We start from the raw sequence: 21,140 nt of genomic DNA, 5'->3' as shown, positions 1-21,140 counted from the left end.
GATAATGCTTAGCTCCCTTGGATTCTGTGGAATGCAGTAATTACTTGGTTGGCAGCCATTAACCCCATATTCAATTTATCCTAGCACATAATGAGTTTGAATTCATTGATCTTATCCTAATTTATAGAAAGTGGTGTCTGCCTGGGAAGCTGGCTAGATAGAAGGGAGCCTAAAATTTAAACAAAACAATCTGTGATACAAGTAAATGTAAGAATTGGCTGAAGCTCTACATTTGGTTCTAAAGACTTAGTAGAAGATGCTAATTGAAGGAAGGGGCAGTTCCTGGTAACAAATTTCTTCATCCGTTTGCTCTTTAAAGTCTTATTTTATTTATTTAAATTATAATCTTATTTTATAATTTAATTCATTTAAAATTATAATGTTATATATATAAATTATATATATTTAAAAGTTAAAATTAGGGCAGCTAAGTGACACAGTGGACAAAGCACTACTCTAGTTCTGGAGTCAGGAAGACCTGAGTTCAAATCCAGCCTCAGACACTGACTAGCTGTGTGACCTTGGGCAAGTCATTTAGCCTTTATTTGCTTCATTTTTCTCATCTGCAAAATGATGGTAACAACAGCACCTCCCTCCCACGGTTGTTGTGAGGATCAGGTATGGTATATATGTTGGCTATGGATAGAGTGCTGGGCCTGGAGTCAGGAAAGTGGCATAGTGGATAGACCGGAGTTCAGATCTAGTCTCAGACCCTAGCTGCATGACCCTGGGCAAGTCACTTTATTTGCCTCAGTTTCCTTATTTTGAAAATGAGCAGGAGAAGGAAATGGCAAACCATTCCAATATCTTTGCCAAGAAAACCGCACATGGGGTCATGAGTAGTGAGATATAACTAAAATAACTAAACAACAGCAAATGATATAAATGTTAACTGTAACACACACACAGATCTAAATATCTATATCAGCAACTGTGTATTATAACTCTAATATATCTTACATATTATATAATGTATTAAATATATAATATAAATATTATAATATTATGTATTATATCAGCAATAATACTAATGCTTATTATTATTAATCTCATGCTATATTCTCATCCCACTGTGGCTTTGAAGGACAGTAGGAAAAGTAGCAGAGAGTGGGGGAGATAGTGTGTTTCTTTTTTTTTTATTTTTTTTTTTTCAGTTTTCTGCAATCAATTCCATATATCTTAGATTTTCTTAGATTTTCTCTCCCGTTCTCCCCCATCTTTTTCCCTCTCTCTCCCCTCCTTCCCTGAGACAACGTGCAATCTTATATAGGTTCTACACATGCATCATTATTAAATACATTTTCTTCTTAGTCATGTTGCATGGAAGAATTGAAATGAATGGGAGAAGCCATGAAAAAAAACCCAAACCAAAACATAACACAAGAGAAAATGGTCTGCTTCATTCTGTAATCCAATTCTGTAGTTCTTTCTCTGGATGTGGAAGGCATTTTGTCTCCAGAATCCATTGGGAATTTTTTAGGTCCTTGCATTGCTGTGAAGGACTAAGTCTACCAGAAAAATTCCTCGCACACTGCGGTTGTTGCTGTGTGCAAAGTTCTCCTGGTTCTGCTCCTTTCCCTCAGCATCAGTTCATATAAGTCCCTCCAGGGCCTCTCTAATGTCTTCCTGTTCATCATTTCTTATAGCACAATAGTATTCCACTACATTCATACGCTACAACTTGTTCATCCATTCCCCAATTGATGGGCATCCCCTCAATTTCTGATTCTTTGCTATCACAAAGAGAGCTGGTATAAATATTTTTGTACATGTGGGACCCTTTCCCATTTTTATGATCTCTTGGGGATACAGTCCTAGCAGCGATGTTGCTGGGTCAAAGAGTATGCACATTTCTGTAGCCCTTTGGGCATAGTTCCAAATTGTTCTCCAGAATGGTTGGATCAGCTCACAGCTCCACGAACAATGAATTAGTGTTCCAACTCTCCCACATCTTCTTCAGTTTTTATCATCTTCTTGTCTTGTCATTTTAGCCAATCTGATGGGTGTGATGTGGTACCTCAGAGTTGCTTTGATTTGCATCTCTCTAATCAATAATGATTTAGAACATTTTCCTATATGACTATAGATAGCTTTCTATATGACTATAGATAGCTTTAATTTCTTCCTCTGAAAACTGCCTATTCATATCCTTTGACCATTTATCAATTTGGGAATGACTTGTATTGTACATTTGACTCAGTTCTGTATATATTATCACCTAACCAAAAAAGATGATCCTTTTTTTGAAAAACAAAACAAAACAGAATAGATTTGAGGGGAAGAAAGATGTGTCAGCTTGATGAACACATCATTGTTTATAGGATATGCATATTACCAGATGTATGCTAAGCACCTGCTAGGAAACACTTGGGCTAATTCCTGTAAGGTCAGGCTTAGCTTGTCCTTCTGAAGGAATTTCACGTAAGTGATTTTCAGCAATTGAAGACATGGATGGACTTGAGTGTTCTACCACATCTGTGTCTCCTTTCAAGGGAATTACCATTCCTATATGACTGAGGTGAAAGAAAGACTGTAGGTCAAGGGAGCTTAGGAGTTGGTTGAATTGGGAATATCAGGTTATACATTGCAGGAGGAGGGCAGGCAATGGCATGAAAAGACTTAGGTACCCGTTGAAAAAGGAGGGAATGTAGGATTCGAAGTAAAGGTGGTGGAGTAAATATTAAATATTAGAAGAGGAAAGCCTGCTTGGTTCTGGCAAAGGGATTATCTGGAAATAGCATGGAGGAGAAAAGAACACACCTGTGCCTCCTTTTGGCTCAGTGTTGGGGTGGAAGTTGGGCTGGAGAGGGGGATGAGAAGAGTTCTCAATAATGGAGCATCTGTGTAAGCAGGGCTATGATGTTTTCCTTGGGGTGCCAAGTTTCCATTATACCAAGAAAGTAGTAAGAGTTCCAAATGAAGAGATCCAGGATAAGGACCAGATGGGTAACACATCCAAGATTTCCAAAGGCATGATGGAATCAGCAGTGGTATAAGAATTTTTTTTTTTTCATATTGAGAGATTGACTGTATAGGAATAAGAGCAGATGTTGGGCTAACTTGTGGCGTAAGAATAGGATTAGGACCTCTGCCTTCTAGGGTACTAAAATGAAGGTCTCTCATAGTAACGCTCCTACCTGCATTTTCAGCGTTTCCTACTTTCTTGGGCCTTCTGCACTAGCTAGACCAAACTGCTTGCTCTCTATTGCAGAAAGGTTATTAACCTGGGATCAATGAATTTGGTTTTTGTCTTGTTTTTGCTTTTAATATTTGGATTACTGTATTTCAGTGTAATTGGTTTCTTTTGTAATCCTGAATATTTTATTATATGTACTTAACATTATCCTCTGAATGGCATTATTCATAGGTGCCACAAGACTGAAATGTTCATGACGCCAAATAGATTTGAGAATCCCTACTGTACCTTTATTTGGTGCATTCCTTCTCCTTGTTTTTTCTATCTCCCTGGATAATAGCTCCTTTGAAAGAAACACTTTTACAACAGACATGTAACACATCTATTGTAAAATAGTTCTTTATAGGAGATCAAATCCCAGGTGTTCTGAGTCCCAAACCCTCAATGTGCCATATTTCTACTATACCATATCAGTTTGATTTGGACTAGATTCCTCCTCAAAGTATATTTTTTGTGTATTAGAGACATTGGCCTTGGTGTGGCAGAGAGAGGACTGTTTTAAGGTTTGATTACAAAGAAATAAGAATGCTTGTCATAATAAGATGAGGTCATTTTTGGCAACAGGCTTTGTTGAACAAGCATCCTGGGGGTGGGGGGATGAGCCCTCAGTGGTGGTGTCTAGAACTCTAGATGTAGCTGAACCTGTTAGGATCCATGTACTATCATGTGGAGAGGGTAATAGCTAGTATGCAAAGAAATACTTTTATAACAGACATGACACACCTACCATCAAAACTATTTCTTTATAGGAGATGCTGCTGTAGGTATGTAGTAGTTCAAGGAAAGAGCATTGCATGTAGTGTGGAGGGAAGAAGGATCAAAGGGGAGTCTTTCTGATGAAGCTGCTTCCTCTCTTCTTGATTCACCCCTTTGAATTCACTTGAAGTAAGTGGGGGGCAAGGTGGGAAGAGGGAATGTCAACAGCTATTTGCCTACAAGTTGTAGTTGAATCAGGTAAACATTCAGAATGATACTTCATTTCTAGATAGGATTTAACTCTGAAGGTTTCCCTGATCTAATCGCACAGGCATGCTATTTTCACATGTTGCATTTTTGATTCTCATAGATGTATAAAGTAAGAGGTAGTATCTTCCAAATTAATCAAGTAAGCTTATGAATCAGACTATAGAAGATTCCTTCCTTCCCCAGCTTAGATACTCATTCTGTATAACAATAACCGAACCCCAAAAGGAAATAGTATTCCTGTATTTATTTCCTGTAGTTATTTCTTGGAAATCCTGCAACCATCAGGTCTCATTTATTTCAGTCTTGTGCATGATTGTTAGAAGTGAAAACCTCTTACTAAAATATGCAAGATGGTGTGAATTTCCAAAAATTAAATGTACTTTTTGAGCTAAAATGTGTTGAATTCCATAAATGCAGTTTGTACTTATCTTTGAAAGCCCAAATGCTGTCTCAGTTCCCTATATGCATATGGGGAAAAAAAGCAACATACCACCAAGGTTGTTTTGTCTGGTGTGCTGTGTTTCATTTGTCTGGTATTTTCTTTTTGAAACTCAGAAAATACCTCACAGATATTTCAGAAAGGGTTGCTGGATGTGAAGCATTATGGCGAATCTTTAAACTAACTGCATGTATATGGCAAAGTGAGAATGAGCCATCCAGATGAAATAATGGGGAAGTTTGTGATTGTGCGTCTTCATATTAACTAAATTCAGTTTCCTTTTCATCTATACCCTGCAACACTGGCTTAATCTCTGAAACGACAGTTTAGAATCATACCATGCTATGTGATCAACCACCCCAATCAAAATGGTGAAACGCTGGTTTTCCAGTATGTTTCACATAGGATTGTTTTCCATTTAAAGCTGGAAGAGACCTTAGATCTTATATTATAGCTAGCCAAGTCTTTACCTTTCTGGACTTGATTCCTTCAGGTCATACAAGCAGAAGGTGGCAGGTTTGGGATTTGAACACAGATCTGTTTTTACTGTGCTATGCCAGCATTGTTTGCAGGAACCAAGGAAAAGCTCCATAGCACAGTCAATGGCATTATTTTAGAATTTAGAGGATTAGTTAGTGATTGTATTAATTATCTATTCATTCTTTTAAATTAAAAAATGTTGCCAGTAATTTTTTCCACATCACTTTCATTCTCAGATGTATCATTCCTTCCCCTCTTTACCCAATGAACCATACACTGTAGGAAAGAATTTTTTTCAAAGGAGGGCATAAGATAGTTTGGCAAAATTAACCAACACCAAACAAATCTGACAGTGTATTTGGTATTCCACCTGCTAGTTCTCCACTTCTGCAAAGGAAGAGAGGTGCATTTTTCATCTCTTCTTTGGGACCAAACTTATTTAGTATCACATATCATTAAGTTTTTTGGGGGGGGAGGGGGGAGTTGATTTAGTTGTGTATGTTTTCTCATTCCTTTTACTTGCATTGATTCATGAAGATCTTCGTAAATTTCTCTGAATTCTTCATATTCTTTTATTATAGTGAAGTAATAATTGCATTATTTTCTTATACCCATTTTACTTAGTAGCCATTGTCAATCAGTGAAACTTTGTTTCCAAGTCTTCTAATAGTACAAAATACTGTTTTGAATCTGCAACCTTTCTGTCTTTAATCTCTTTAGTCATGTACCTAGCACTAGCATCTCTGGGTAAAAGCATAGAGATGCTTTAATAATATTTCAGACATAATTTCAGATTCCTTTTTAGCGTGGTAGAACCAATCCATAGCTCTGCCCGCTGTTGTGTACCTTGATTTCTGTGGCTGCTCCAACTTTCCCTTTTTCTTTCATTGTCTTTGCTATTTGGGTTGTTTTGTATTTTTTTTTATTAGTAATATGGTGCATTTTTATATGGTCACCAGTAATTTGCAGCTCTTCTTTTGATAACTGTCTTCAACTGTTTTAGCATTTTATCTTTTTATCCATTTATTCTTAACACCATCACAAAAATGATTGGGGGTGGCAGGGGTACTCTAAATAATCCAATATTGGGGAAAAGAAACTACTACCACAGTGTTATTATGCCCATCCTTATTGCTGTTTGAATCTTTATTCAAATTATTTCATTTAAATTCAACTAATTTAATTGCATCAATTTTCATTAAAATTATTTTTTATTGACACCTTATTGCTCATTGAATCCATCCTTTAGATATTGACTTTACTTTTCTTCTCATTGCAAATGACATTCCATTTTTAAATTTTTATTAGAACATCCGGTCCCTGATGGGAGTAGAAAAGACCAAAGGATTCTGCCAGTTGGTGGTCTCATCCAGCTTGAGAGATGGAATGTCCCACTTAATTCAGTCTGCTGGTTTGGGTGGCATGAAGCACAATACTGTACTTATGGCATGGCCGGAGTCATGGAAAGAATCTGATAACCCCTTCTCATGGAAGAATTTTGTTGGTTTGTATGCTTTTCTGCCTCTTCCTACCATTTCATTTCCATAAATGCATATCACTAAGGTGTTCTTTGAAATCTTAAAATAATTGGAGGCAACGTAAATGGATTTTGAATGCAAATGAATGCCTCTGAGCTCATTTGGCTCTGACTTGCCATCTAGTTTATAAAAGGAATGGCTACTTGAAAGCCTTTGAGCTTTTTTTTTCTTTTCCTTGTAAATTCTGAAAAAAGATATAACCTGGAGAATGCTGCTTTACCTCTCCAGGTTTGACCTCCATCTTCAGAGTGCACGTGGTTTAGCAGTCCATTTGGTAAAAGGAATCTTTCAAGCTTAGGACGTTGTGCATCATCATGGACTTTTAACTCTTTGCCCCAACCCTTTGCTGGTGTGCACGTCTGCTGAATGAATCTTCTCTTTTTTCCCCGCAGATACTGTTCGAGATACCACTGCGGCACATCAAGCTTTGTTGGTGGCTAAAAACATTGACATGTTCCCACAAAACCAAGAACGCTTTAGGGAAGGGAACATAGACGTATGGTGGATTGTCCATGATGGCGGCATGCTAATGCTGCTGCCATTTCTGCTTCGCCAGCATAAGGTTAGCAGAAGGTTCCATACTTGATCCCATTCTGCCTTTTCGTATTGGGCCTACAGCTGCATGGCTTGAGTAGATTTACTAAACAAGTTGATTCATTTCATTTCAGCAAGCATTTCAGGGTGTTATGTGGGTAGGCACTGTGCTAGGTACTGGAGATACCAAAAAGAGAATATGAGACAGATCCTGTCCTCAAAGAGGTTATATTCTACTGGAAAGAGGCATGGCACAGATAATTGCGTACAAAAATTTATACAAAGTAAATAGAATTACTGACTTTGGAAAGGAGCACACTAACAGGGAACTCAAGAAAGACCATTTGCAGAAAGTTGTCAAAATGGCACCCAGGAAACTATAGTCTCTCTTTTCGTTGCTTTAACCTGGAAGGCAAAGAAATTGTTCTACTGTGGTATATATATTCACACTTGTGTGCACATGCCTGTGTACAATTGTGTTTATAAATTAAAACCTCAAGTGTCTTTCCTTGCTCTTGATAGGTATGGAGAAAGTGCAGAATGCGCATCTTTACAGTAGCCCAAATGGATGACAACAGCATTCAAATGAAGAAAGATCTTCAGATGTTTTTGTACCATCTGCGAATCAGTGCTGAGGTCGAGGTCGTTGAAATGGTAAGCTAGACCACTCTATTGGAAAGCTGTATTTTTCTGGAGGCACTTGAAAAACACCGCTTTGGCTTATTTGTGAACATATATGTGACTTTCTCCCTTCAGGCCTACTGATTTCAAAGGTTCTAGGAATCTTCTTGCTCTGTAACGGAACACTAGAAAATATACTAGAAAAAATACTAGAAATCCCCACTTCTTTAACTTCAGCTGGTGTTAGTATCAAGAGACAACTGTCTGACTTTTAATATCACTTTTATTTCTGTCTCTGGGCAGAAATATGAGAAGTCAGTTCACTCTTACAGAAGTGACCATATTTTATTAGGATATTTCAGAAGTTCTAGGATATAACAGCAGCCATGTGTCACATGAAGTCCAGAAAGTCAGAAACAGGGCTGAGAGAGGATCTGTCTCTTTCTCTGTGCCTCTTTCACTTTCTCTGTCTCCTTCCCTCCCTTCCCCTTCCCCCTTTTTTCCATCACCTCCATCTTAGTACCCTGAGGCAAAATTCCATTTGCCTAGAGTTGGTCAGATTTAGTTACTTAGGCTTCATGTATTGGTTTGGTTGACCTCTTCAGGGTGTTGTATTAGAGGAGAGGAGAGGTACCTACCTGTACTGGTACCTCTCTAAGCTGCAAATCATCTTCTTGAAAAAGAGTGAAATGGGGTTATGTATACTTTACAGGAATGTTTTTTATGGAAAATGTCATTGTCTCAAATGAGAACTTTTTTATTTATAAGACATTATGTTTAATTTCTTGATCTTGTAGGTTGAAAATGATATTTCAGCTTTCACCTATGAGAAAACATTAATGATGGAGCAGAGGTCTCAGATGTTGAAGCAGATGCAGCTTTCTAAGACTGAAAGAGAAAGAGAGGTAAACAGACCTGGGGCAGTCCAGTGTTACTAATGTTTAATGATTAATTAACCTTTTAAAAGTATGTTCTAAGCCTAACTTTTAAAATAACCTTTTCTTTTCAAAACTGCAGTGTAATTATGAAGACATTCATCTTTTAGCTTGCTAATATTACTCAATCTTATAGCATGTTACTGAATCAAGTTTTATATCTTTATACAATTTCAATCTTTAGTTTTACAACTTCATTTTTTTTTTTATATTTAACAACTTAAGAGTTTGTAGGAATGTATTTTAACTTCTCTAACTTCAGGCCTATCTTTCTTAGAGGATTGTATTTTTCCACTATGAAACAACAAGTTTGCTTTTAACATCCAGTATGTTAAAGCTCTCTGGATCTCAAAGGCTTTAAGTGCATAATTTTTTTAGATCAGAGTCAGTACATTTCACAGAAAATGTTTTCAGACACTGCTAACTTTAGCAAGGTATCCATTAATCACCTGGTTACTCTATGAGTATCAACAACTCCAGGTTTTCATTTTAAACAAAACAAGGGGTGGAGCAAAAAAATTTAAATCCAAATGATCATATACTACCTGAAATATCACTTGTGAAGGATATCTGAAGCTTCAGAAAGGACCCCATTCAAAACGACTGCGTTGCTTTTCTCCTTCAGCTATGTAAATGTTACTGAATGAACCCATGTCTTGCCCTAAGGAGTATATCAGGGAGTGGAAAGGAGAGAACTAGAATTGGTTGTCCTGTCCTTGAAGAGAGCGAGATGTTAAATTTCAATTAAATTGAAATTTAGAGCACCTACTCTCATTCAGCTGCAATAACCCATCATGTAAAGCAAACTTTTATAGCATGTATATTAGACCAGGGGTGGGGAACCCACAGCTTCGAGTCCACATGTGGCTTTCTAGATCCTTGGGTGTGCAGCCTTTTGACTGAGTCCAAGTTTTACAGAACAAATCCTTTTATTAAGGGGATTTGTTCTGTGAAGTTTGGATTCAGTCAGAGGACTGCCCTCAAGGACCTAGAGGGCCTCATGTGGCCCCAAACTTTGAAGGTTCCCCACCCCTTGGTTAGTTTTGGCTAAGGGGAATGCCACCCCCCCCACCCCCCACCCCCAGTTTCAACCCCTTACCATCCTGATCAAAAATGTAATTGTATAATTGGAGGCATCATTGAAGTTCCTGAGTCCTAAAAAAGAGCTTATTAAAAGCCATGCATCAGTTATAAGATGGTGTGCAGTGATCCACCTACTGAGTTTATTTGGTCATAGCCCTGCTGTCCTTGTGCTTACATACTGACATTTGCACAGATATCTTTATAGGATCATTACCTCTAATCCTGTTAAATAGTACAATAATCCTGCTGTTGAATTCATTTACCATCAAAGTTGAAGAGTTTTAACACAAAAAAAACCTTTAAGAGATTATTTGGTCCAGCTACAGATGAGGAAACAAATGTAGTATCTCAGAGTTGGGAGAGACATCTGGAGACCATCTAGTCCAACTCATAGCTGACTGTGAATCCCCTCTACATCATCCCCAGCAAGTGGTTATTCTAGCCCTTATTTAGCAGTTCCTTCCATTTTTTGGACACCTAGAATTGTGCCTACCTCTGCTTGTGAGAGGAGCTTCCTCATTTGAGAGTTATTATTACCATTCCCTCTTGCCCTTTAATTGTTAGTGAAGTGTAAATTCTCCTCTTTACAATTTACACCTATTTGTTGTTCCGAGTTCCATCCTCTGGGACCAGATTTCACAAAGTGACAGCTCAAACCTAGATCTTCTTAATCCCAAACTAAGGTTCTTTCTACATATCACCTTTGATAGTTGTCCATTACTTTACCCCATGATTTCTTTATTCTGTAGTGGACAAGAGAATCCTGACCTCATGTTTGCACCCTCCACAGTCATCGTAGTCTGGGAGGTTCACACTTGCTGGAGAAGCACTGAGCATAACTCACCTAAAATTTCATGGCAGCTGGTGACTGTTTCATTCTGAGATTTAAGTTTCTTTTTTTTTTTTTTCCTCTCTTGAATTTTGGGCAGTCATCAGGCCATTTATTAAGTGCTTATCGTGTACCAGGCACTATGCTTACCTTTAAAGTCAGAGACTGAGGGTAGGACAAAACTATCTTTTTTTTTTTTTTTCAAAGGCTCCCTAGACAACAACTGAGCCCAGCTTCTGATGACTTGAGTAATAAACCTGCTGATTATATGCACAAGCACTGATTGCCTTAAGGTTCATGTCTGAAAATTCTGATTGATGCCCCTCATCTGTGTAAATGAGGAAATTGAAAAAATTATCATTTACCAAATTATCATTTGGTGTTAAAATTGGTTCCTGTTGATAGAGTGTATACAATAATAAATAACCTTTTATTCCAAATGTACTTGTGAGGAATAGCTGTTTAGGTGTACAAAGTGGGCATAACCAGATGAAAGGCACATGGTGTAGGTAAGTGGTTAATAACTGCTTAAATTTGGAAAGGCATGACTGATTCTTCTTGGACCTATCAAAAGCTTGTTGTCATGGCCTCTTGTCTACTTTGATATAGGCACTTAATCAATCAACCACATGGTCATTTGAGCCAGTAAATAAGTCTGTAGCTTTCACTTTTCTCCTCTGCAGATGACTCTACTAGAGATAGCATTGTTGGAGAACAGGGTTAGGGTTCATCCTAAAAGAGCAGCCTCCTAATTGCTACTATATGATTTTATTACTATTTTTATATCACTTTCTTGTGTTACTGCTTTCAAGTATTTTTCATTTGAAAATGAACTGCAACTGGGTGTTGTGGCTCCCACTTGCAATTCTCTGCAAAGTGGGGAGGCTGAAACTGGCAGATCCCCTTGTGTTTGAGGAAGTCGATTGGGTGTCTACCCTACATTTGCCACCATGACAGTGCGCCCTTGAGAGCAGAAGGGACAAACCAACTCGGGTCAGAGATGAAAAAAGCCAAAGCCTTGTGCTGGTCAATGGTGGGGGGATCAGGCCTCTTAAGTGGCTGATGAACTTGCAACCAGTCTGGAGAGAATAAGGAAACCCAGACTCAAAACACAGCAAGAGAGTAAAATGCGTTTGGTATCACTGATGTCTTTGAAGCTGGTTTCCACCAGAAGACTGAAGTCTCTGCCAGCTCTGAGGTTGTATTTGTTTTTCCAGTCCTGAAAAGGTAGCTTTATTCACTTTTCCATAATAAAGAGAACATGTGTTTTTCTTCAGGTCCTTTCCAAAAAAGACAAAAGTAGATTGGGTAAAGTTTACCCTCATTTTCTTCTGGGAAGAGCCCTTTTCTCTGTAACATGAAGATTTTGCAGATTCCTAGACTTAAGTCACTCCTTCACAACTGCTATAATGCACCCCCACCTGGGGCAGCTAGGTGGTACAGTGGATGAAGCACCAGTGCAGGAGTCAGGAGGACCTGAGTTCAAATCTCACCTCAGACACTTGACACTCACTAGCTGTGTGACCTTAGGCAAGTCACTTAACCCCAGTTGCCTATCTTGCATCATCTCCAGTCATCCTGATGAGTGTCTGGTTACTGGATTCAGATGGCTCTGGAGGAGAAATGAGGCTGGTGACCTGCATAGCCCTCTCTCACTCAAAACAAAGTGAAGTGCAAGTCATGTCATCATTTCTCTGATGGCACGGTCTTCTTTGGCAGTGAAGGATGAACACACAATGCACCCCCACCCAGCTTATCTCAATGTCTTCAATTCCTTGAGAAAGGAAACCAGATTATTGTGCCCAGACACAGAATAAAACAGTGGAAAGTTTAGCAGATATCCTACAGCTTTAGCTGTGCCATAGCTAAATTGATCAACATTATTAAGTGACAACTATGTGCAAGGCATTGTTTTGGCTATTGGAAGATAGGAAGACAAATCAAATGAACCCATTCTCAAGGAGGAAGCTCAGTGGATAGGGCATTGACCTTGGACTTAGGAAGACCTATTCTTATCTCACTTCTCCTCTCTGCCCATATTTAATAACTGTATTATTGTAGATAAATTACTCTGCCTCAGTTTCCTTATCTGTGAAATGGGGCTAGTAAAACTATTGCATTTGCCTCACAGGATTGGTTGTAAGGATCCAACGAGATATGGAATGTTGAATATTTTGCAAACCTTAACAGCTTATACCAACATATGAAAGGCTGAAAGCTCCTTATTCGCATGTAGGACTACAGTATGGCCCTAGCATCCACTGCAGCCTACCACCATTAATTTCCCTAAAGAGATTCATTTAGTACTCCAGGCTTTAGAAAGCCTGGAGGTGCTTTCTAATGTATGTTTTCTCTTTCCCCCTAATTCTCATTCCCTTCTCCAAGCTTTAGAAAACAGCAGGTAACTTGAAGGATCTTTTCTACCATGCTTTTCTACTCAGAGGAGTAAAGGTGAAGGTCAGAGATTTTCTGGTGCCCCCAGTAAGAAAGAGTCTTAACAAGTACTATAGCATGCTGATACAGTTCCACCCCCTGGTTTCATATCCATCTTTTATCATAGCTTAACTACATAGCCTTCTTAAGGTGGATAGCATCCTGTGTAACATCTTAGCCCATGCATTCTATAGGACTGCAATTTGCCTGTTAATATAATTTGAGAAGCAAAAGGCAAACCTACAAAAGTTCCAATTGCATTTGTTGAAGCGGGCCACTGTGACCTAACACATGTCAGTCAGGACCTTTCTAGACCATGTGTTTTGGGGGAAAGGCCAATGTTCTTATACTTCCAGAGCTCTTAGGTCTCTAGCCCACTGCTATGTATTTAGTCGCTGCTTATTACATCCTTGTTCAATGGATGAGCAAATGTTCCTACAGCTACTGTACCCAGTTCTTAAAAGTAGATTTGATTTTTCCCATTATTGGGGTTCTCCCTCTTTACCAAAACATTATAATCTGGAGAAACATTCTGAGATATGGAAGATGAATCTGGTCCCCTCAACATAGGTTCAAAAATGAGAGCAAGGGAATGGGTTTGTCCCCTACCCTGTTATCTGTTTCGCACCATAGGATTCCCTCAGGAACAGCTGATGCAGTTTGTGAAAAGGGGATGTCACTTAAAACCTCATAGATTTGGAAGTGTTGTGTTTCAGATGCCTGCCCATCCTTAGTAGAAGCAGAATGTTCGTGGTACATACATCTACATAATCCTTTGCCTGGATGTGGGTGGAAAAGCTGGGCAGCTGCTGCAAGTGATAATGACTTTCCATTTCACTCTGACTCAGGGACTTAATATTGCCTCTTTAAAAGAATTGGCAAAAGAAGGTCATGGGGCACACAGCATCTTATGCAAGACTTCAGCTCCCTTACAGAGGCATTAGAACACAGTGCATTTACATTCCAAAAAGTTGCAGATGAATAAAAGCCACGATTAGATTTGTAAGCTCTTGGATAGGAGAGACTACATCTTTTCTTTTGCCACCCAGTACAGTGAATTTTCAGTAGATACTTGTGTGGTTGATTGCATCCTGTGTCTAAGGCTCAGTAGACAAGTTTGTGTATGTGATTTAACATCAAGTTTGCCCCTATTTAATGTTACTAATAGTTACTTGTAAGGTGAAAAAGGAGTAAGATAAAATGAAATAGTTTTTAAATTGTGGTTGATGTTCAAATTATATTTTTGGGGAATCTTAAGAATTTTATGCATATGTAGTCAGGATACTTTTTTCCTGAGTGAAGAAAACTTCCATATTATATCATCTGTGGTCAAGCATAAATTTGTCATTGAAATAACAGTAGTAGCAGCAGCTGTAGTAGTAGTAGCAATAGTAATTGTAGTAGTAATAGCTATTATGTTAATAAGATAGTAATAGTACTATTGTCTTATGAGTAATAATTGTTTTTCTTTTGTCTGCTTGTACCTGGTGACCTTGATGTCCCAGATTCAGAGCATCTCTAATGAGTCTCGATGCTCTATCAGAAGGAAGAGCCGCTCTAGCCCACAGTCCATTGGTCAGGATGTACAGGCCCTGCTGCCTAATGACAGTCAAGAGGAAGAGGTAGTTTAAAATTGTCCCTGGTTACACATTCCATCCCAGTCCCAACACTTAAAGTGCCACAGCTATGCATCCTGGATTATGGTGACTAAGTGTTACTGGATTTTTCAAAACCAGGCTCAAAGTATCCATTGTGTTCCGTGAATTCAACAATCTCAGAATCTGAAATTTTTCTTCAAGTTAGTTGTCTTTATTTACCATTTGAGGTGGTCCTGTTTTCTTGTTAAACTACAAGAGGGTGTATTTAATTCAGGTCTTTATCTTTTGTGAACTCTTGTAATTGTACAGACTGTTTATAGACTGATATTTTTCCTTTTCACCTCTTGAGACTTCTGTCTGGATTGTGCCTTGGTACTTTTATAATATAAAAAAAAATCTTCATTGGCTCATAAATCCATCTCTGGAAAGGAACCTGTTAGGGATCTTCTGCAACAGAGAAGCTGAATAACATCTGGTATGACCCGGGGCAGAAGTTGAACCCAGATCTTCCACCTTTTAGACCAGATCTTTCATTCCACTGCCCCACACACATTTTGTGTTTTAAAGTTATTGGATTGCTGTATTACAAATGAAACTATTTGTTTTGAATCCCCAGGATCCTCTTCTTTGGATGTAGCACTCTCCTTTTCAGATTGCCTCCACATGTATTTACTTCTTTGATTCTCCCACAGCCTTGTGAAATACATCAAATTTTCTTTTCTCAGATAAGAACCTGAGACAGAGGTTGAGTAAGTTTTCCTAAGGTCACCCAACAAGTTAGTGATGCAGCTTTTAGAAATGCCCTCCGTTCTACATTCCACATACAACAGCTCCTTGCTGTTGTTCCCTCTAGGAATTCATTACTAGGAGCCATATTATACACATTTACTTCAGACTTCTCAGATGAAAACCTCTCAAGACATAGCAAAAAATATCCTATGGTATTTTTTTCAGAGATCTTTTATTACACAGTGCTTTGTCAGTGAATCAAGATTCCTTCCAAATGGAAAGGAACTCTGCTGTAGATAATATAAAAATTATTTCTGTTCAACTATGGGATGCAATTTGTGTTTTTTATTTGAATATGAGGGTGTCTAATTTGGGAGTTTATGCTAAGTAAAGCAGGTCTACCCTCTCTTTGAACATCTTGTTTTCCTATTCTTCTTGGGACGAGAAAGAATTATCTCTTTAACTGATGCAAAGTACCAGTTTAAACAAAGGCACTCTTCAGTTGTGCTTTCAGCTTTATTGTTCCTGTGGTGGGAAGAGGGTAGGGCTACTAATTGGCTGTTTTGGTTTAAAATGAGGATTATACTTCTTTCTTAGCAGTTGGACAATGAATTTCAGTTCAGATGTGATAAATTTACAGCTTTCACAAATAATTTGGAAATAACATTTTTTTTTTTTTACTAGAGAAGTAGCAGTGGATGGTCTAGAAAAAATAGGATTTAGATGATTTGATTTACTTCCTTTCTTTGGCTCCATAAGTTTATTCTTGTCAACACTTCTACCACTCAAGTGATCCAAGCTTTCTCATCACATGCAGTAGTATGCAGTAGACCATGTCTTTGCAAAGATCTCCCTCATGGAACTTCCTTCCAACACTGTGACTGTTGTTTGTTTTTACATCCGCTTTGTGAATGACCCGTCTTTGCCAGTCACATGTCCCTGGTCATGTTTGGCCCCCATGCTAGTTACCTTCACAGGTAACAGGTTATTGCCTACTTACATCCACCCCACAGTATTCTTTTACTCATGAATCACCTGCAGGTTTGAATCTCCTGAGATCATGATGTGACATGAATCACCGTGTTACATGGCAAACCAGAAGACTATTGTAAGCGATTACTTTTGTGACTATGAGCAACATGACATCATTTTGATTGCAAGAAGTACTATGAAACTTTGATTTTTCAAAAAAAAAATTGATTTGGATTTCTGCTAATGCCTTGGTCATTTGTTTGGTCACTGCAAAAATAGAGTCCATTCTTTTCCCACTTAATAGTGTCTTAATGAGCAGTTAGGTAGTTCAGTGGATAGAGCCCTGGGAGTCAGTAAGATGTGAGTTCAAATCCAGCCCCAGACGCTTACTAGTTGTATGATCCTGACAAATCACTTAACCCTATTTGCCTCAGTTCCTCATCTATAAAATGACCTGGAGAAAGAAATGGCAAACCACTACAGTATTTTTATCAAGAAAACCCCAAGTGGGGTCACCCCATTTTTCAGACACAGCTGTAATGACTGAACAACAACAACAAAAAGCATCTTAATGGGTGATAACTGACCTCAATCTGAAGTCATCTAGTTGACCCTCCTTCCTCACCCACATCCAGGTAGTTTAATTTAAAAAAAATCTGTCTTTCAGCTTCTGTTGATGTTTTGTCTGCTTTATCATGGTTAAAGAATGAAATGAGCCATTCCACCTTTCAATTACCAATTAAATTATTTGATAAAATATGGCACTTTAAGTGTTTTTCCTGTACAAACAGGAATATGCCTGTCTGTATAGCACTGTGACTATTCTGTTCTCTTCCCACCTGGTGCAGATATAATTTCTTGATTTCATTTGTCATATGAAATCAAAAGCTTTAATTATAACTGCTGAAAGTTTTTTCTTCTCTTCTGTACCATTTAACTTATATTTTAACATTTATTTGCTAGATCTTGTGTGTCAAGTTGCTGCAGAATGGAAAATATTTTAAATCATTATTTCTCCTGTAGCTTTTTTAGGGGGCTGTGATTTGAATTGGGTTTAAATTGCTTGAAATTTATTTTCCAGTGCATTTCAATGTAATGTATTTTCAGAAATGCCTTAAAAAATTTCCTGCTCTTGATGGGTATGATCTCTTCTGATTTAACTGTGTGTGCTTTAAAATAGCCACAGATTTCTGGTCACTTTTGTGGTCAGAAATTGGTGGACTTATATCAGTATTTATTTAGGAAGTAAATTATTTAGTATTTAGGAAGAATTGGGGGATTCCCCCATAATACTGTGAGGCTTTTGGAGAGCAGTGCAATTGATTTGGCACTTGACACTACATTAGTAAGATACGAACAAATTTGGTTTTTAATGTGAAGTTAATGTTATATTGCAAGATGTCCCAAAAGTCTTTGTATACAGTAAGACTTTTGGGACAGATATTCTGTATAGTACTCAACTGTAAAATGTGTTGAACTAAGCCCATACTCACCAGAGTAGGCTGAATGCAATTCACTCAATTACACAGCTGTGTAATTCTCCAGGAGGAGAATTCCAGTTTCTTTGCCTTGTAAACAGTGTTTCCTTCATTTTAAAATAATTGTGAGCCAACAGCTGTGCTGCAAGATCAGCGAGCTATGAACACTAACCTTCATGTCCTAAAGTAAGAAAATAAAATTTATAACAGTCAATAAGATATTTAATGTAAAAATATACTGGCCTGTATGCAGACATCCTAGAATATGCTTGGCTTAAGTCAGGTCTGCCTGTTTGCCCCTGCTGCAATTCATTTAATAGAAGCTGGATCCTTGGTAAACTGGAGCAGAGTGTTGTCCAGGGGCTACAGACTGGCCTTTTCCTTTACATCTCTCTTTTCCTCTCCCTGACCCTCCACTCCAATCCCTCAGTCCTCCACTCTCCATCCCTCTGCTCTTACTATTGCAGTTACAAAGAAGGAGATGCAGCAAGATTGACTAGAAAGCCAGGAGAAAGCCAGGAAAATCTTGGCATGTCAATGGTGACTTCTTAGTGATCAGGAAAATTCTCTTATGACCCTTAAAATGCTGTATTATATAGAAAGTGCCACCTGTGTTATTAAGAATGAATTTTCTTATCTGGGAATATATTTAGGATTGAAATCACAGGTCTAAATTCCTGTCCTTTCCTGTCCTACCAAGTTTCCTCTAGAGATTCAGAAAAAGAAAAAAAACTGAGGAAATAGCTCAGATTTGTAAGTCATTCACATCTTTTCTGTATTAGTTTAATCAGTGTGCTTCCAACTGGACCAACTTAATTTTATCCTATTTCTTGTAGGAGCCTTCTATAATAAGAGACTAAATGGGTATTCATTGAACGAGTATTTGAATAGTGGTCTGATTTGTTTACCATCACGCCTGGATTTTTAGTTGAAATTTAAAAATGAAGGCAACCACTGAAAACATGAATAATTTCCTTGAGAGGAAAGACATTACTAATCCAACCTGTTTTGATAAATTTAAGGCCTCTCAGAAACAAATCATGTTGGGGTGGGAGTGGAGGGTGCTGTAGAAATCTGGAAAAAGTGAGTGATTTGAAATTTAGCATTTCTTTTTGCTGCTCTTGTTTTAGTGTTTGATAGAGAAGGGAAGGGGGAAAATTACATCCAAATTCTTTGACTGATAGAGCAGGCTTTGAAATTAATGCTAGCCTAGCCCCATCTCTAGACACCACCAAGATTCCTACTTTCACTCATTCCCAGCTTTAGACTTTGGTTGTTGGCACAGAGTTTGCTGCAAGCTGTGGACAGTCCAATCTCACATCTCAAATGGTATATACTATTCCAAACCCTTCTAAATCTTTTTCAAGTCATAATCAAAATTAATGTATTTAAAAACCCACTCAGTAATTAAATATAATAATAATATTTAGCTTTTCACCTTCAAAGCCTTTTGTAAGCATTAATTAATCCTTATAAGTTCCCTCCAGGGGGTCAGGCAAATATTTTGTTTCATGCCTGTTTTGTAGAAAGGGAAACTGAGGTACAGATATTTAGAAACCTCTTATTAGCCCATGGGTGAGGTGGTAGGTGGGGAGGGGAAGTAAAGAAGTATCACTATCAAAGCTCACTCTTCCTATGCCTATGAAAAGGAAGAAGCTTCCTGCTTTCACATTTAATTTTACCTTGATTTGCCTCATTAGATGCTGCATTAAAATGTTTATTTTTAGTGCTATTCAGGTGGCACAATACTATGTGTGTTGTCTTATCTGTTGTGTGTTTGTTTATTGGTAAAGCATTGTGTTCTCCCTCTATCACCTTGCCAACCCAGCTGTTCTTTATGTATCTATAGCAAGACTATCTTTTATCAATAGATAACATGGCATGAAGAGGTTCTAGGAATGGCCCCTTGTCTCCCCCATGGATCCCCCTTGTGCCCCCCAATAAATGGTTTCACTGCTACTGCATCATTGGGAAGGCATAATTCTGGATAAAGGCATGTGTGAACAGTCAAGTATTCTTAAGAGTTTATACTTAGACTGTTAGCTATCCTGAAGTGATTGAGTCTATAGTGTTAATGAAGTTATTATGGATAGAGTAAATTTTGATTGTGTGAGAATAGATAATATTTTAGAGCGTGGGCACTGCCTATGGACTGTTGAGGATCAGCCTGAATGGAAGGGCCTTGATAATTAGAGAATGACATCAGGACCCATGCCATCTGTTTAGAAGAAAGGAGGGAAAGGAGAGAGAGGGGCAATAAAAACTAGGTGGGGGGGCAGGAGCGGCACATTCTGAAGACTAGGGCCGCTTCACAATCTTGCCTATAGATCTAATCCAAGCCTTGATCCATCTTTGGGTTCAAGCTGTTTTCAGCCATTATTCTTTAGTTTTATGAAACTGTTGATGCTTCTTTGATTTTTGTGCAAATATTCCACAAAGGCTGGACTTAAAACAAACTCTCCTCTTTTGCCATTTCCCTCTCCTCCCAGGCTCAATTAATACATGACAGAAACACCGCAGCGGTGGCCAGGACAAAAGCAGCAGCTGCACCGGAGAAAATTCAAATGACCTGGACTAAGGAAAAACTAGTCTCTGAAAAACATAAAAACAAAGACACTAATGTATCTGGATTCCGAGACATTTTCACTTTGAAACCGTGAGTAGATGTGTTAACCTTTTGGTTAAAACCCCTACTTTATTTAGCAAAAATAACATAAAAAGAAAGATGAGATGCCATTTGGCTATTGGTAGCTAGCTAATACTGAAAATTCTAGTGAGCCTGGAGAAAAGTACTTTTGGCCTTAGGAGCTAGATTAACCGATGCTCCTTATTATATTTAATAAACATTAAGTGCCTACTGTGTTCCAGGCACTGGGCTAAGCTGTTCTCTGTAAATATTGGGAAGCAAAGAATCAAGTATCTACTTATTTTCTTTTCCCTGTAGTTCTAATTGTGCAGGAACACCTGAAAGATATGAAGGGATCTGTCTTTTTTCCCTTCCGATACAACCAGAGCAAGTCAGAGAAATACATGCTAAATAAGGCTTAACAATTTCTCATTGTTGCTTGCTTGTCCATTACCTCCCAAACCATTATTCTTCATTTTGTATGTAGAAAGCCTCATGTCCAGAAAAGTAGAAACTTTTGGTTACGTGGAATTACAATTAAATTGCCATTTTGACCTCATATCCCTTCGTGATGGACTGGAATCTGAAACAATGAAAAATGATGTTTTAAATCAGTTTATGAGAAAAGGGGTGATTTCCTTATGAGTCAGTCCATCAGTGGGTCTCCAGTGGGTGTCTCAGAA

The 21,140-nt window shown here is 38.2% G+C and overlaps 1 protein-coding gene across 5 annotated transcripts in view; it reads left to right on the top strand.

Annotated features, from left to right (window-relative positions):
- SLC12A7 (solute carrier family 12 member 7) overlaps window positions 1–21,140 on the top strand; it is a 291,778-nt gene that overhangs the window by 253,867 nt on the left and 16,771 nt on the right. For 4 of the 5 annotated variants that reach the window (XM_072605349.1, XM_072605350.1, XM_072605353.1 and 1 more), the window contains exons 18-22: window positions 6,390–6,585; window positions 7,012–7,181; window positions 7,676–7,807; window positions 8,572–8,679; window positions 20,321–20,487. In XM_072605349.1, coding sequence (XP_072461450.1) covers window positions 6,390–6,585; window positions 7,012–7,181; window positions 7,676–7,807; window positions 8,572–8,679; window positions 20,321–20,487 — 773 coding nt within the window. Of the gene's footprint in view, window positions 1–6,389; window positions 6,586–7,011; window positions 7,182–7,675; window positions 7,808–8,571; window positions 8,680–14,559; window positions 14,677–20,320; window positions 20,488–21,140 lie in introns of all 5 variants that reach the window. The other variant, XM_072605354.1, reaches the window with a different exon arrangement.

The sequence above is a fragment of the Notamacropus eugenii genome, chromosome 4, assembly GCF_028372415.1.
Source record: "Notamacropus eugenii isolate mMacEug1 chromosome 4, mMacEug1.pri_v2, whole genome shotgun sequence".
Classification (NCBI taxonomy): Eukaryota; Metazoa; Chordata; class Mammalia; order Diprotodontia; family Macropodidae; genus Notamacropus; species Notamacropus eugenii.
The sequence above is the reverse complement of the archived record's forward strand: the minus strand, read 5'-3'. Positions and strand labels throughout refer to the sequence as shown.